The 15,930-nt window shown below is 32.4% G+C and overlaps 1 protein-coding gene across 1 annotated transcript; it reads left to right on the plus strand.

Moving 5' to 3' along the window:
* Nucleotides 1-1,028: 1,028 nt before the first annotated feature.
* On the plus strand, nt 1,029-15,930 carry LOC119687548 (putative uncharacterized protein DDB_G0282133). The gene is made up of 3 exons (XM_038101893.1): nt 1,029-2,188; nt 11,907-12,654; nt 12,716-15,930. The coding sequence occupies exons 1-3, from the start codon at nt 1,244-1,246 to the stop codon at nt 15,469-15,471; spliced, it is 4,449 nt and encodes a 1,482-aa protein (XP_037957821.1). The 5' UTR covers nt 1,029-1,243; the 3' UTR covers nt 15,472-15,930.

Here is a 15,930-nt window from a genome sequence, read left to right on the forward strand (position 1 = left end):
ATTGCAAAGAGAGATTTTTATAAGCGATTTCAAATCGTTTAATAGGCAATAAAACAGTTGAGGTGTCGTGTTGGGAGTGATAACTTAGATCCCATACGATCTAAGTGAATTGATTAACTAAAACGACTGCCACAATAATAACTTGGCTGACAAGTGTACCATATATGATTAGGCAGTAACAAACGATATGTACTCATTAAAATACGATATGTACTCATTTCAATAAAGATGATTGAGACAAAAACAGAGGATTGAATTGTGAAACAGAATTCACAATCCTAATTTTTTCTAATTTTTCTAATTTTTTATCTCCTATTCTACAAATCAATCTTTCGCAAAAATGGGTGGGTTAATAAAGGGATGTCAATACATAATATTTTTATACTTTTAAGAAAGTGTTACTAACTGAATAACGTCGTTATTCGGGAAAACTCATCATGAAGAGGCTATGTCTGACTAACCATAGTTCTATAATTCATAGAGAATAACGTACCAATCGAACTTTAAAATGTCCCCTTAACAATCAAATTAAACCTCAACAATCGAATGGCTTTCATGAAATACGTTCGCTCAACATCAAATCCATCACGTTTGTTATGGGTCAAATGGATTAATCGTAAACAAAGAGCTTAACCCATTTGTTACCATTATTTTACCATTACGGTGAACACATCCATAATAAAATTAAAAGAGTATGAAACGATGAGAATGAATTTTAAAAGCAAGTTAAGTTTACTACAATAACGAAGATATAGGTTTTAAATCTGGAAGATTGATCTGTCCAGTTTGTTGATAATTTTGTTATAACTCTTTTCGGAATACATACGTGTTTATGTTATAAGAATAAAATATATATTTTTTATTCGTCTATACATATGTAAAATTTTAATTTAAAATTTATTTTCTTTGAATTTTAACATTTTATTATATTTATTTGTATATATATATATATATATCAAGTAAAGAGTTATTCTATTACTATTGTTAAAGACTTATTGTTTTATTTTTTCTATTTTCAGTTTCAAAAAATATTAATTGCAATAATGAGAAGACAAATTAGCGTAACACATTATTTACACACCTCACTGTTGTACTGTAAATAATCAACTCGGCAGTAATTATATCGACATTCAAATAAAGTTATCACTATAAAATTATTTTTCCTTAAAATTCCACGATTGTTTCAAAGATTTGAAGAAACAACCACAACAAAAATTTAAAGAACGAAATATTTGAAAAAAGTATGTTTGGACTCTTTTCTACACAAATTTATGGACTTCATCAAGCATCTGAACATACCAAAACCAATCATACCAACCAATATCACCATCATAACGACCCCAACAATCCAAAGAGCAATAACAAGCCACATCGTTCCTCCTCTAACGCTTCCGATACTTGCAAGGAACGTAACTTTTTTGCGAATTTCGGTACCAAATCGCCCACAACTTTCATAGAGAAATTCCTCAAAACCGAACTATTAAATGGATATGATACATTAAAGAATTATAAAAACTCTCAGCATTTACCCAACAACAATAATAACACCATAAACAACAATAAAACATCAACGAACCATACAACAAACTCAAATTCTCATAGTGAGGATTTATTCATGAGTTTTAATTGCTTACAGGGCAGCTATCGCAGCAATTGTGACGGTGAATTCTATGAAGCAGTCAATGTGGTCAACACAAATCCTAACCCCACATCAAATTCTCATACGAAATCAAATGAACATTCATATCTGAATTCGAATTTAAATCGGCAATTCATCATCGAAACAAAACCGACTAAAGCATCATTCTTGAAATTAACAACTGCGCCAGTAACAACGAAACCAGTCAAGGAGATGACGATTAAATGTTCCAAAAATTTACTTACTGAACCACTGAATACAAATCAAGCTCCTGCCACTCTACAAAATTATCAAAAACTCCCCGAAGAATATGAATATGGCACAGATGTGTTGATGCATGGCTCCAGTGGAGCAAGTTCGGGTGAATTTAATAGTGATAATGCCAACAACATTGCAAAAGAAAACAACAACAACAGCGGCAGTGGCAGTGGCAGTGGCAGTGGAAATGGTATTACCAATACTGCATCGAATCTATATAAGAGACTATCTTTTGGTGGACGAAATACAATAAAGAATTTCAATGTGACACCAACACAACTCAATGAAAGTGTGAGTAATTCATTATAAATCTGTATCTATAATTTAAATATAATTTATAGACTTTTAATTATTTTTTATTTATTTGTAAGTCAACATTTAAATTAATTTTAAAGTTAACTAAAAATAAGGGACTGGACTACTGGGTTCTTCATCCTTTATAATTATTTTATTTTTATTAGTTACTTAGTAAAACTAATAACTATGAAACACTTCTATTGTGATACTGAAGCAATATATAAGTTGTTATAGATCAGGATTGTCCAAACCCGATAAGATCGCGGGCCAATACAAATCACTATATAGATTGGATGTTCGCAAAAAGAAATACATACGTTCATAGTTGTTTTCAACAAAAAAAAAATACAGTTATAATCTTAAATTTAATTTTATTAATTAACTAGTAGATGACCCGGCGAACTCTGTTCCGCCTTAAAGGCAATAAATAAGCAGTTTTTTTTTAATTGGAAAAAATACAAAAAAAAAAAATACCTACATTAATCATTCATAATTTATTTGTGTATTTTAGTACACATCGCAAATTATCTATTTGTTGACCTCTGTTGTTCGCTCGACCTTCAGTCCTTAAATTTGCAGTATTTCGTATTCTTCTTGCATTACGGCTTTGTCGGGAAAGATTCGATCGTCTTGGTCGCGGCATTATTAAAAAACTAAAAACTCAAATTTTCAACCATACCATACATTATAATTGTTAATTATTTATTTTGTTGAGTTTGCAACAACCAGGTAGTTTTATTGATTAAAAACGATATTTATTGCAACACAAACTTATATTGATCTAATACAACTTTTAAAAACACATTAACTAAGTTATATTTCTATCTGTTAAATTTTAATAAAATATTTTAATAAAGTATTAGTATTGCTGTTAAGCTAGACTTACTTTGTATAGGGACAAAGAAGCTTTATTAAATTTTAGAGGAATTTTTAGAATAACATAGCATAGCTTCTTTGTAAAAGCACCAGAATGGTCGCTTTACATATAGTAAGTAAAAAATATGCATTACAAAATGTCTCTACAAAAAGAGTAGCTTTGAAAAGAAATAAAGAATTAGCAAACCCAAAAAGTTAAACTTTCAATTCGTTGAACTTGTGTTTCCAAAATAAAGCTGTAGTTTTTAAGCTCGTTCTAATTTAAAGCACGGCAAGTGCTTTGGTTGTTGTCACTAATTAAATAAAAATAAGTGACAATAAAACCTGGAACTTGAGCATTGAAAGTTTGTGCAGCCTTGACTTCTTGTGGATAACACGATTAGTCATCGCTTCTAATTTGACAGGCACGAGTTCTAAGCCTGGCATTTGCAGTCCAAACAAATTATATACGGACTATAAACTAATTAAATAAAATTCGATTATTTCCAAAGACCACTGATGAAGAGTACTTGGCAATACTCGAAACAGCGTTGTATGGTCAGCCGAACTTCAATAAAATTAAAAATAAATTTTTGTGTTTGTACTTTATTTCTTTCTTTGCTATTCGAAAATTCCAATAAAATATTTTCTTATATCAAAAATTTGATAATTTCAAAACCTACTTTGTCGTGAACGGGATAAACAGGTATCCTATGTCCTTCTCCTGGCCTTAAACTACCTCCCTGCCAATTTTCAGCTAAATCGGTTCAGCCTATATCCTTCTCCTGGCCTTAAACTACCTCCCTGCCAATTTTCAGCTAAATCGGTTCAGCCGTTCTTGAGTTATAAGTGGTGTAACAAAAACACATCTTTCTTTTATATATATAGAAGATTAATTTAAATTCATTTACTTGGTATACTATAATAATAAAATAATGTAGTTTTACCAGTACACCAAAAGAAAATTTGCATAATTGTAGTAGATTAAAATAATGTTGCGGGCCGCACAAACATTAGCCGCGGGCTGTGCTTTGGACAGCCCTGTTAAAGATGATATACATTTTGAAATGATGTAAAAATCATACGAATGGAAAACTAAACATTAACAGGGTTGACAGGAATTAAAAAAGATTTTCTGATGTGGACCTAAATATAATTAATTATAATTTATTAATTAATATAATTAATTATTAATATAATTAATTATTTAGAGAAAACTCTAAATTATCTTTTGTTAAAGAGATCTGTTAAGTAACTATAAGGGTTAAAAACTTTATCTACAGTATTTTTCTCTTAACCCATAGACAAAAAAAAAGTTACTGATACTAAGCAAAAATCCTAGATCTACGGTTTTATTGTTGTTCAAAGTATTCTTCATTATAATCAACACATTTTTGCATTTGATTGAATCAATTTTCTAGTCTTAAGTTTTACCACTCAGAAGTTGGTATGTCCAAACCCAAGATTTTGAATATTTCAACGGCTAGTTCGGGCATAAAAAAACGTTTGGAAACAAAAAAAAAAGTCATTGAGTGTCAAGTCAAAACTGTAAAGCGGATAGCCCATCAATTCAACGTTTTAGTGCTCAAAAACTCATTGATCCAAAACAATCCCATACTAATTTTCGATAGTAACAGTAAAGATTTATTTTCAATTTAAAAAAATTTTCATACGATGCAAACAATGTTGTTGAGATGAGCACAGGAGCTATTATCGTAGAATTCAAATTAATCCATATCGTGTTTGACGGCTTCCAAGCTGCCAAACCTTGGAAACCTAAACTGCAATCTATATATAGCATTCAAAAAGCGTTTCACGGTATTATTTACTATCATTGATGTAATGCTCTCTCGATCACTCAGAGTGTGTCAATTTGCTAATAGTCCTGTCCTTAACCATGAGAGTTGTTGCCGCCTAATACCTCTGCGACTTTATAAATGGCTATGAAGTATAAGTTGCAATACTTTGTATTTTTTCACGTATTGTGCGACCCAAGTATGACTCCAGGGTATTTTCAATAGACGGCGATAGCACGACATTACGAAAGCCACCAATTTATTTATTGCGGTTGTTTTATAAGTCCAAGTTTCTACACCTTAGAATAAGACTAACCATACGTAGCATTTTATATATTTTATTCTAAGCAGTAGACTAAATTCTGGATTGTTCATTATTTTTTTTTTTTTGTACTGCATAAAACCATTTCTAGCTATTAATTCTTAGGGAATATCAAATAATCCATATTTGAAGACAAGAAAATTGTAAAAACATGTCTATAATTATTTTAACTGATCCTCCACTCCTTAAGTTTTATCGATATTTCATTACTATATTTTTTTTTATTATTTTTTATAAATACATTTGTTATCTTTAGTTTAAAAAAATAAACAATATTTTTTAATTCTAAATATTAATGAAATTATTAATGAATCTCAAATTCGTAGTAAATGTTTTCCTCTTCCTATGTTTGAATATTTTTAAAAATATTTTTGAAAACTAAATTAAATACAATAAAAATCAAAAAAAGTCATTTCAAATTGTTTAAAATATAAAAAAAATCTGTAAATAATAGAGAAGAATAATTAGTAAAATAAAATTAATATTTGCTTGCAAATTAATATAAATTATCACCGTCAGCCGCGAATTACGCGCTTTAGGAAAAAAATTATAAAAGACTAAAATTAACATATTTTATTTTATTATGTTAAAATAACAAAAAAATAAATAAAAATAAAAACAGAAATTGTATAACAGAAATGTTAAATGAAATTAATTATTATTAAGTCAATAATTCGAAGCCGTTCACAAGATTTTTAAAGTCTTAATCAGCATAATTTAATACTTGAGCCGAATGCTTTTGTTATTATGATTGATATTTTGCAATTATTTTCATTTACTATAAAAATTCAGTTTAATTGTGATTAATTTTATCTAATTTATTTTAATTTTTAATTTTTGCATTATTTTTTAATTAACTGACAACTGAATAATGACGAATATTTTATAGGTTTTAATTGATATTTAAGTATGACTACTTAATGTTAATTATTTTAAATTTCCTAACTAATAGCAAATTTTGGCATTTCTAAAGATAAATAATATTTTTAACAAATAATTTTTTACAACTTTATATGCCAAATATTTATTGGCTTCTCAACTCTATCGGTGTAGAACTTCTTCGGATTAATCAATGCACTTGGCTGAAGGGTTAATCCATTCCCATTCCCTTCCAATCTCACCAAACACTACACATAACCTTGTTTGACCTCAATTCAGGCTTTGAAGTCATTTGTAGAGGGACACCAACTGTTGACCATGATGGCTTGCATTAGATATTACTGTATTTATTCCAATTTTCATAATCCGTAATAATTCGCTTCAAAAATGGTTGGATCTCATTGCGTTTCAACTGTTTTTTACTGATGGTAATACAGTCAACCAGATTTCCTTTAATTTTTGTACTACTCAAATAGTAAGCATCTTCGCGTGGCCTGCTTTTAGTAATTCCACATACCTTGATAGTTAGAATGCCAGTCTTACTTCAGTAGTTGCAAAATTTCATATATATTTTTAGTGACTGACCGACAAGAATGAAAAACACCGAAATTTTCGGAACTGTATCAGGCAAATCACTCCTAGATGCAGCGCACAAAAAACAACAATGTAGGCGTAGAGATCAGGCAAAGAATCACCATTGTCAATAGGTGTTGCTATGAGCTTAGTAGGCAATTGGGATATAGAGCTCTCAACAAATCAAATTTACGCAGAAGCATACACATTATTACAGGAAATGTTCGAGAGAAAATTTTTTCCGGTAGAGTGATCACATTGAAGAAGCTCTAACCGAATTTTATGTACAAGACTGCATATCAGATATGCCTGGGGAGATATGCTGCGCCAGATCGAAACCCGGTAACGGGTTATTATGGCAAAATAAGTAAGTATATAAGAAAACAGACGTACAGATCTTGCATTAAATTATTACAAAAACAAATAAATGCTAAACCAAGAGATCTGTACTGGATTCCAAGTCAGAAGCTTATGCACTTCTTTGATAATCTATAGCAATGCAGTATGGATATGAGGAAATGATTCAAACAATAAAGTAACGATACGTTTTGCAGTCACAAATAACCATGCCTAAATTTCAATCATTAACAGTCGGCTATTTGTAAACGATGTTGTTCAAAGGTTTTGCTGCGTTTGCCGCGTGATAACTGGGAAGAAGCGGGAGAAAATCCAATATATTTAATTCTTCCATCTTAATAAAGGAATATTTATTACGACGCAGTGCTAGACTGAACACTCCGACACACCTCTGTCATCCATCCTACTTCAGCTTATCTATGACCTGCCCATGACATTCTAAATAACATGAGTCTCAGTCTTGTAAGTATAGACGCCGAGAGTAGTATTGTACTCACCATTGAAATACGTATAAACTAGTGTTCGTACATTACAACGTTTGAACAATTCTAGTATATTGAAATTCAAACTTTCGAATATAATTCTTCTAATGTTCGATCGATGAGTGTTTGAACCACTTAAACAGCAAATCTGCTTTATATTTTACTTCATTATTCTTTTACTTCATACAAACACACTTAACAGGTTATAATCGAACAACACATGGTAATCAAACATATTCGAAAGCATCGCTAAGTTTGAACATTGTGTCCGAACATTAAAACTCACTCGAAACTTAGAACAGCTCGCACAATATATAAAGCAGTAATGTGAACCTTACGAGGTAATGTTTCATCTCTTATTATCTTGATGAATGGGACTCAGATCCCTCCATCATTCCATTATATAACCGTGGCTCTCGTGACCCTCGTCACAGAGTTCACCTTTAGCTAACTCTGCCATAGCCGCACCCCCTTCAATACTTCCAATTTTCCTCATTTTAGGCTCAAGATCTCTGACTTAGATGAACCTAGTTCGCTAGGTATTAGGTCTCTTCACTCTCTTCTCTCTCCTTTGTCTACTGGAATGAAGTTTTCTCATTGCCGTGGAAATCTTCTCCTTTCATTCCTTAGAGGTGGTTTAGTGGGTTAAAGTCCCACACGGTGGCTTTTGATGTTTCCACCTACTGCAAAAAAAAAAAAAATTACGAGGTAATGCTTTCACACCAGCGTCCACAGCAACATCATTAGTGAATATTATACACAACATGCTAGCATTACAACAACTCTACATTACAACAACATATTATATGTTTGTTGTGTCGAAACGTTATTAACCATAATTTTTCTTTCAGAGTTATAAAAAAACAGCTTTAAGTCTGATTAAAACAAATTGGCATCACTTTTAAGATATGTTTAATGCTTTTTTTTGACATATGTTTTTTGTGTTGTGTGCAAAATGAAATATAAAAATTTTGAACTAAAACTTAAGACGTAGGTAAGGTTTTTTGCGAGTAAAACCTAACTCTGAAGATTTTAAGAGCATTGTTGTTGCTTCACATGTTTTCTTTCATAAGTTGCGAGTATTTTTTTGCTACTCTGTAAGAAAAAATTACGGCTATTGTTACTTATTGGAATTAACACTGATTTTGCGAGCAAAATAAAACGAAAAAAATATATTATAATAAATTTTGCTGAAGACATATATATATATATACTTAAACAGTTTCAATGTCGAAACAAATGTTATATAGAAAAAAAATGAATGATAGTACGCCTCTGTCTACGTTTGTGGCCAACAATAAATTAGCCTATAACCAAAAATACAACAAAAATAAGAATATTAAACAATTTCTATGTTAAAATATTGATTCATTACTGTTTATAGTGCTCCATCGATGTCTTCGTTCGATACGAAATCAAATGATAAGAATGATAAGGGAACACTTTCAGTAATTATTGTGAAAAATTCATATTCTAATCGATAACAAATTAATTTCGCATTCAAGTGTAAATTTGCTAAGCGTTGAACTTGAGAACTTCGCCGCGGCGCGGGTATAAAACAAATATATTAATTTTTAATTTATAAATTTCGTTTAAAATATTAAAATTTCCTACAAATTAATATCTTATTTAATGCCAATACTTAAAGTAATTTAAACAATAATGCAGTGCTGAATGAAAGTAGTGCCAAATTTATTTCTAATTTAATTAACATAGAAACAAATAGCAAATATGCGACTAAAGAAGTCTTACGACTTAAATAAGGTAAATTGGTATATGAAATAATATTGTTCTGAAAGTTTTAAAATTTGGTTCAAAGTGATAGTTTATAATACTCTATGACATTCGAATTTTTCAAAAAATGAAAAAATAAATTGGTTTAATAGATAATAGTGAGTGCATTATCTATATAGTATTATATAGTTTATAATACTCTATGACATTCGAATTTTTCAAAAAATGAAAAAATAAATTAATTTAATAGATAATAGTGAGTGCATTATCTATCGTTTTTAAGTAGCGCTTCAAAGTGTTCGAACATTACGAGCATCGAATATACCTAAATTCGAACATATCGACCAAACGTTTTGAAGGTTCGAAAATGTTTTACGCTGCGCGAAAATGTTCGATCTGTTTGAATAGCAAACTTACTATATATTTTATTGGATTTTCGTTTTGTTTGTAAATATACCAAATACACCAAACAATACCAAATACTCAAATTTCATATGGTGTTCGAACATTTTCAAACTACTTGCTCTGTCCAAATGTTCCATCATAAGCATAGTTGAACTTCTAAACAGCTTAAAGGCTCAGTTAGGTTATACTGGCGATCCCAGGGGGGTCCACTCAGGCCCATAGGCCCATTGTGCTTAAAGGCTCAGTTAGTCGGTACTTATATCAAATCGAAATGCACAACCAACCACACCTGTGTATCTTATAGAAACGAATTAAACAAAATCGGTGTGCTTTATTTATTTCGTTCCTATCAAATACAGAGGTATAACTGGTTGCGTATTTCGTTTTAGCTTAGTTTCGATTAAATTCTTACGGTACATACCAACTAATTGGGCCTTAAATTAAACAAAACTTAAATAAAAATTTTGAATATCTTAAAAAATATTTAAAAAACTATTTTTTCACAGAAAATATATATATCCTGCTACTGAATTAAATAAACTTTGGGAACATTTTTTCTTACACTTTCTCTTTTTTAACAACATATAAATTTTCATATATATATACAAAATTTGGATATAATACGTCTTTATATTTGAACATAAAAAATGTGCCGAAGTCTAACCAGTGTAGACGCTCAATTAGAGATAACTGTAACTCTTAGTTATCAACACTTCTGCTCACCTCTGATTGAACGGGGATCGACAACAATCCTCGTTTTTATTTTGGATACATCTTCACACTTACTAAATTTTATTATACACCTGCTTAAACCATTTGCTTAGGTACACTTTATAGAGAAAACAACATATATTCCTCTCCAATGACATCCATAAATGTAGCATACCTTCCGAATTGTATATCCTTATCACTATATTCCTATGTCGAAATGTCTATAATTATGGATTGTGCGTCATTAAAACCATTTGATATTCAATAAGTGATTGTGTATGTAAAAAAATATAAGCGTTAGTAACTAAAAATGTTAGAATATCTAGAATGTATAAGAGATATCGACTATACAGTTTTTAGGATTTTTATCTTTAAGTGATAAACATTTTTTAGTAAACATATGATAAATATTTGCAAATGAAACGAAAAAAATTAATATTATTTATTAACTAAAATAATCATAATTAAATAATATTATTTATATTAAGTGTTGAATTCATCAAGAAAAAGTACAGATTCCTGTTAATGCCATAGACTCGTATATTTATATACATATATATTGTGTATGTATATAATTAAAATATCAATAAATATTTGTCATGTACTATAAATTATAGAATGCATGAAGTTGTGCACCCAAATGTTGGTTGAGCTAGTATTTCTAATTAATAGTCTAATATTAAGTAGAGAGATTTTGAACAGTAGTGAATTGTAACAACAAAATTTTTAATTATTTTTAATTAAATGAATTTCTGGCTGACTATACAGCTGTTTCGAGTATTGCCAAATGCCTATTATCAGTGTTCTTTGCTTTTATTTCTTATATTTAATTACTCATAAATAATTTCTGGGCACTACAAGTACCAAGTATAATTAACATTAAATGTAATGATAGCTATTTTGGTCTATTGAGTATAAATGTACATCTTTTCCCTAGTATGTGCTTTGGTGGATCAGCTATTTTATCACCAAATATGCATATGGTACTTAACGCAGTACTTATGCCAATTATATGTTCCTTGAGCGTTATAATAATGTTCTTTATCTGTGTTTAGATCACCTAATGTCACCAGAAAATAAAATAAATTGTCTTAAACTTAAACTTAAATTGTTTTACAACTTTCAAAACGTTCCTATCACTTTTGTCTCTCTTTTTCCGTTAGAATACTCTTTGCCCCCACCGCAATAAAATTCAGACCTTATCATTATCATGGAGGCTGATTTTCAGACAATTTCATCGGTTTGCTCTTTTTATTAGATCCCTACATGTCTAAGAATCCAGCCAAGGCTGACTGTTTTGTTCTTCACCTTTCTGTAAATTGTGTGTTGTAACCTTTCTGTAAATTAAACTGTGCAAAGTTCCTGATAGCGTAAATTCCTGGTGAGAAAATGTTTCAATATTTTTCAATGGGTTTTAATCCACAGCCGAAACACACACGCCCCAATATCTTTTTCGGTATTTAAACGGATCTTATATTGATATTTTCTATACAAAATAAAATTGAAATAACTGTAAAAAATAACCTGTATAATATATGGTATATATAATTTACAACTTTTTTTTTCTATTGTATTAATCAACTTCTATCCAATTTTAGGCATCGGATAATTCCACATCATCCGTTTCGACGACAACAAATTCCTCAGCAACAAAATCTAAAGTGAATTTGTTATCAATAAAATCAAATGAATTAGAACGCACCTCGTCAGCATCTTCGTCATCAGCAGGCGATGCTATAATAGCCCCACGAGAACGTAAAAAGCTTTTAGCCACTGACACGGCAGATAAAATGCTAACTCCACCAAATAGCAGTTCCGTTATTGCCACAGTAACGCCAGAGCGTCTGCAACGTCGCCGACTATTACAAATGATCTCGAATTACGATCAGCAAGTAAAATTCTTGCAACGAGAATTGGCCAAAGAGAAGCGGCGCCGAACCGAAGAGCTGGCGTGTGTTGTGAAGTCGCTTATTTGTTTCGAATCGAAATTGAAAACCGATATGAAATCAGTTAATCAAAGGTTGCAAGAAAAGGACACGGAAATTTGTCGCTTGGTGCGTCAAAATCGTGCTTTGCGTAAGAAACTTCTGGCGCAAGCACAAAATGCAGAACGCGACGAAGGTGTTGTGGAGGATGAAGCGGTGGAATACGATAATGAGAACTGCAATACACAAGTGGATATAATCAAAGATGGGGATACTGATGCGGTGGACTGTTTGGTGCTCGAAGCTTTGCAATGCATCAATTGCAGACAGCAATTCTATGACATTGATTTGAAAGAGGGCTGGACTCAGACAACTAATGTAACGGCAAATTCAAATATGAAAGATAGTAGTAGAAGTAATAGTACGTAGCACTGAAAATATCTGTAAACATACAATTTAATATAAATTTTGTTTATTTTTAGTTGGCCTGACCACTGAGCATGGAGGTTCTTCGAGTGATGATACAGTTTCGTCATCGTTTTACGGAGCCCGTCGTAGTGTACGTTACACCAGCAAACGCACATCTGGCACATTTCGTGATTATATGCGCTCACGTTCGATGAATATTGATATCGACGATAATGCTGCACTTGATAACAACTCTGAAGAAAACACAAGTACGATTAGTCGCGATGATTCGCAAACCAGTTATGAGAAAATGAATGTATACTCACGTACCATTGAGCGTATGCATGGCGTTAAATGCGATGAAAGTGAACCTGGCGAATCTGAGCAAAGTGGTATGGAGAATAGTTTTGCAAGAACTATTTCCCATATGAGCTATCATGGCAGCAATAGTGGACGTAGTAGTAGTGCCAGTAAGACTAGTGACAAATCACTTAAAATTACTAAAAATACGAGTCAAGAGAAAGATTGTGATATTGACGATGATGATGGCATCTTTTCACCAACCCAGGACGATGACTTTGAGGAAGACTTATTAACAAATAATCGAAAAGTAATGATTGTGCAACGTCGTAGCACAGAATTTTCAGAAGCATCACCAAAGCAAGTTTATGAAACATCTACGGATGATTGGTATGCAAGTGCGTCGGATCAAGAAGAAATTGGTACTACCACATCCAAACCATATGGACACGGTGCTGTTAATCCCGTTTTAGAATGTGTAAATCAGATTTTGTTGCAGCAATCAATGGAAGACACTGCTCTACATTCGAACATACCGAAAAAGTCAACTGGCTGTGGAACGAACATTTTATCATCGCATGCAACTCAACTAATAACACCAAAGTCATCCCCACAACATTTGCAGTTAAACACAGACAGCTTACCGAGACGTAGTTCATTAAGTGGGCGTCGCAGTTCACGTAGCAATAGCCATTCCAGTGACGGCCTAAACTCTCGCAATGGTACCTTGACACGTAAACGAGTACATTTCTCCACACAAAATAGTATGGTGCATGTACCTCGTAACGATGAGGAAGACGAGCATAGCAGCGAACATAATGATGACAGTTTAGAACATTTAGTACAACTAAGACACGCAGAAATGATGTCAAACATTCAACTTCAACAGCAACAGCAACCGCATTACCATCCCATGAACTATTTTGCCACCTCAAGTGCAACAACCGTTGCAAGTGTAAGTTTGCAAGCAGTTTGTGAACAGGAAGCCAGAATTGATAACTTGAATTATGAGAGCATTTATGGCAATGAATATGAACCTATAGGCTCCGATCACAACTCCTCAAATTTGTATGTTGATATGGAGTCTGAAGTGAAAATGGGTAATAGCTGCCCAGCAAATCAAAAGACAACAAAAATGCCGCCAGCTTTGCCACCAAAACCAGCCAATTTAATTAAATTCAAGAAATCACTACAACAGCTAGATGAGGTTCCGGACGAGCACTTACAGGAAAATTGTGCTATTTCAACTGTAAGCAGTGCTTCTGAACCCGATTACTGTTCAATATCTGAACTGGGCACAACAAATGTACATATCGTAGCTGTGGATGTACATAAAGCACCAGAATCAATAGATAACGAATCACAACAATCCCCTGAACGCGACCTAGAGTTGGATGTTTCCACCGTTACTACTGAAGACGATGTACTTGAGAACGATGACGAAACATGTACTGCATCGCAAAAGACTGATGAAATTGAAGAAATTTTTGCTGATATACCAAAGTTACCAAACGTAGCCGCCATAATTGCGCCAAAGCAAACCAAATTCTCGCAACAGCAACAACAACAACACCAACAGCAACAGCAACATGCTGATTACTTAGTAATGTCACCCAAAGTTGATCCCAACAAAAGTAAGCTCTCACTTAATCATAGAAATTTGAATGGGGCCAATGAATTTCTCTGCTCAACACAACAACCCAAATCTCCAAAAATTGACACCACACCACTTAAGCTACAATTGACTGCCACGAATTTGCCTTCACAGCAGCAGTTCAAACGTAAACATGTGCCTAATATTTTAATAGAAATTAATAAGCGTATGCTAAGCATGCCGAACTCCCCAACCACTCCAAATAAAACAGCATTGACACCTCCTGTACTAACTCCAAATGGGAATAGCAACAACAAAATACCAAAATCTCAGCCACTTACACCAAATGCACTGCTCCAAAAATTCGAAACCAACAACTCTAATTTGCCATTGCAAGCTGAATTTGATTGGTACAATCTGGACGCAGAGTATGGTAAGGCCCGCGCTATGAGTCAGTCGGAACTGCTAAAGGTTAATGAAAATTTGGGCTCTATGAATATGTTGGCTGAAATAGCCGAGGACCATGAAAGTGTTATAACAACAGCAGATGAATACAATCTGGATGAAGAATTCTCCCTGTGTTCCGACAAACAAGAAGATGCACTTACTGAACATTCGGAGTGCATGGACACAGTATTACCGAGTGTACCACAAGTGTCGGAGAGTGTAGAAAATAAAAAAAACGTAGCAAAAACAACAAACGTGTTTGATTCGGAAAAAATTTTGGAATGTGCGGAGGAGCAATTGGCAATTCTTGATGAAAACTCGTCCAATGCAATGTTAAGGAGTGAAACTGCAACTTCCGGTGTGAACACAAAATCGAAAAATATCAAAAAGAATTTAGCAAATTTTGAGAAATTTATTGAAGGTTCCGGTTTAAGCACGAAACCCTTGCCAAGCAAACGGAAGGTCTACTTCGCTGGACCTTTCGTGTGATAGTAGAAAGGCATCGCAGAGCAAAGATCCAGCAATAGCAGTTTGGTTTTATAGTGGAGCACTATATACATGTCCATATACACGAGTTGAGAAAACTGCCATTGCATATGGCACTCTAAATAGATGTGAAAAATGCTGATTAACTGACTGTTTTCGTCAACATAGAAACAAATTTTTATTCGTCCGACAGGGATGAGCAATTCTTTCAAATTATAAAAGATTTGAACAACGAAGTAGTATGTGAAGTTTGAATAGGATCTGATCAATCCGAAGACACTTACCAAGCAAACTATCTATTTTGCCGACAACTTTGCCGTCAACTTCGCCAGTGGCTTTAACGATAACAAAACATTTAACAAATTTAGAGACTTAAAATTATACAGCGAATTTTTTTTAGTTAAAATTATCTTTAAGTTTACATATGAATTCTATTTCATACTATATATCATATATATATCA

The sequence above is a fragment of the Teleopsis dalmanni genome, chromosome X (genome assembly GCF_002237135.1).
Source record: "Teleopsis dalmanni isolate 2A chromosome X, ASM223713v2, whole genome shotgun sequence".
Taxonomy (NCBI): Eukaryota; Metazoa; Arthropoda; class Insecta; order Diptera; family Diopsidae; genus Teleopsis; species Teleopsis dalmanni.